This window comes from Necator americanus, chromosome IV (assembly GCF_031761385.1).
Source record: "Necator americanus strain Aroian chromosome IV, whole genome shotgun sequence".
Lineage (NCBI taxonomy): Eukaryota > Metazoa > Nematoda > Chromadorea > Rhabditida > Ancylostomatidae > Necator > Necator americanus.
The window spans coordinates 33,946,417-33,948,344 of NC_087374.1; the positions used below are offsets into that span (position 1 = coordinate 33,946,417).

Below are 1,928 nucleotides of genomic sequence, written 5' to 3' on the forward strand. Positions count from 1 at the left end.
TAATCATAGCAAGTCTTGGATTTTTGACAGATGTCCAGCTCAGAATTATTCGCAAGTTACGCGTAGACGTTTCACACACACAAAAAAAAATTCCACAAGGATGGGACCTGGTTAGAAGGACAGTGCATTCGTGGATATACGTATGGGTCAGGTCATAAGGCTAAATAATAATCAAGGCTTTAAAAACAACTCTACGTCTGGAAAGCGTAATTATAGTGGTTTGTAATTTTAAAACAAATTACCTACGTAATTAACAGTTGGATGGTAGGAAGGAGAAATGGAGAAGAATGAGAAAAGAAAAGGAAAAAATTAGAAAAAGGAGAGAAGAGGGAGATGAGGAGACTTTGGACGAAAGCGTCGATAAGGTGGTAGGCAGGCAAGACGACACATTGACGGACATCTCCCCTGAGTATCGTCAACACTCCGATCAATATCCATCAAGTGCCCAAAGCAGATGTATCAGGATCATGGGGACGAATCGTGTCCGAAGTCCGGATGAAGGACAAACCGAGGACGATGATTTACGGTGAGTTATCTGCATATGACCGATTTTGTCCGCTGTCGACTATGTATGTAGAAGGACACCACGGGAATCGATGCGTGGCAAACTATAAAGCCAATGGAACGTTCGTTTAGGGACCTCCTCGGCCGAACAACCGATCAAGCTCACATTACGGTGTGTTGGCTTCATGGAAAAGAGCGGCTCGGCTGAAAAGTCGACAATTAACGTCAGCCGCAGCACTCAACGTTTAGCGGACGGTTGAGTGTTGAGGAAGTGATTACCGGCATTAGAGTCGTTAACTGCTCGACTTTCAAGTAAGTGCTCGTTTTCTTTGGAACTAGAACAGGTAATGAGAGGGAAGAATTTCAAGGTCATTTAGCAAATGTTGCACGAACTGGCTGGGGAAATTGAAAGGAAAAGTGGAAATCGTGGAAATTAAATGGAAGATTTACAGCTGTCCAGCAATTAAGTAGACTGAAAAACATGTGCCATTAAATTTTAAATTTTCAATTAAATCATATAATGGAAATATTAATAATATATGCAGTATACATTATAATTAGTTTAAAAAATGTAATGTGCATACACTAGTTTTACTAATGACAATAATAATTAATAATAATTTAACGAGTATTTAATGTATATAAAATTAATGGTTCATTTAAAATGATGATATTCATGCGGAAAAATAGTCTCGCCTAATCTCATATATTAATTTTTCTATTATTATTTTCTATTTGTTTATTGCACTGCTTCATTAGTGCTTGTAAATAATTATTGAATTATTAAAAGATCTTCTACACCCTCTTAGCTAGAATTTAGAATTTCATCTACCTAAATTTCGAATTTTAAGAGCAAAAATTCGAACAGAATAGATAAAATTAAAAGTTATAGATTCATTACTTAAATACATTAAAAACATTAAATTCATTACATTAAAAAAGGTTTGTAGGCGCATTTATATGTATTTAAGACTGATGGCGGAGAACAATTTACAGTTTGAATTTTCTCGATTCGAATCCCATATTTACGAGATTTCAAAAAATGCGAGAAAATGCAACCTCAAAACGTCGATTCACCTTGCCGATTTTAAGAATAATCGTTAAAAATAAAAAAAAAACTCGGATGAAAAAATAATGGTTTTATTTCATTTTAGGTCTCCTTTACACTACACCGTGAAATGGACCTCTCTGGGAAAAAAAGCACTAAGAAAACAATGTCAATCTAGTATAGTACACATGTTGATTATTATGTAAATTATATTTTATTGTTTACTGTTTACTGTTAACTATTTGTTCTTTTTTTTCTTGAGCCCTTTTACGAATTTAATGCCCGTATTTGTTAGTTTTCTTTTTATGGATTATCATTTTGGAATGTCCTGTCCAGATCCATAGATCGCTTCGAAATCCAGTTGGTAACTATCCCT

At 34.9% G+C, this 1,928-nt stretch overlaps 1 protein-coding gene across 1 annotated transcript; it reads left to right on the forward strand.

The window, feature by feature from the left end:
* Nucleotides 1-287: 287 nt before the first annotated feature.
* RB195_003586 (uncharacterized protein) lies at nucleotides 288-712 on the forward strand (the record flags this gene model as incomplete). The annotated part of the gene is made up of 2 exons (XM_064201299.1): nucleotides 288-526; nucleotides 637-712. The coding sequence occupies 2 exons, from the start codon at nucleotides 288-290 to the stop codon at nucleotides 710-712; spliced, it is 315 nt and encodes a 104-aa protein (XP_064057180.1).
* Nucleotides 713-1,928: the final 1,216 nt, after the last annotated feature.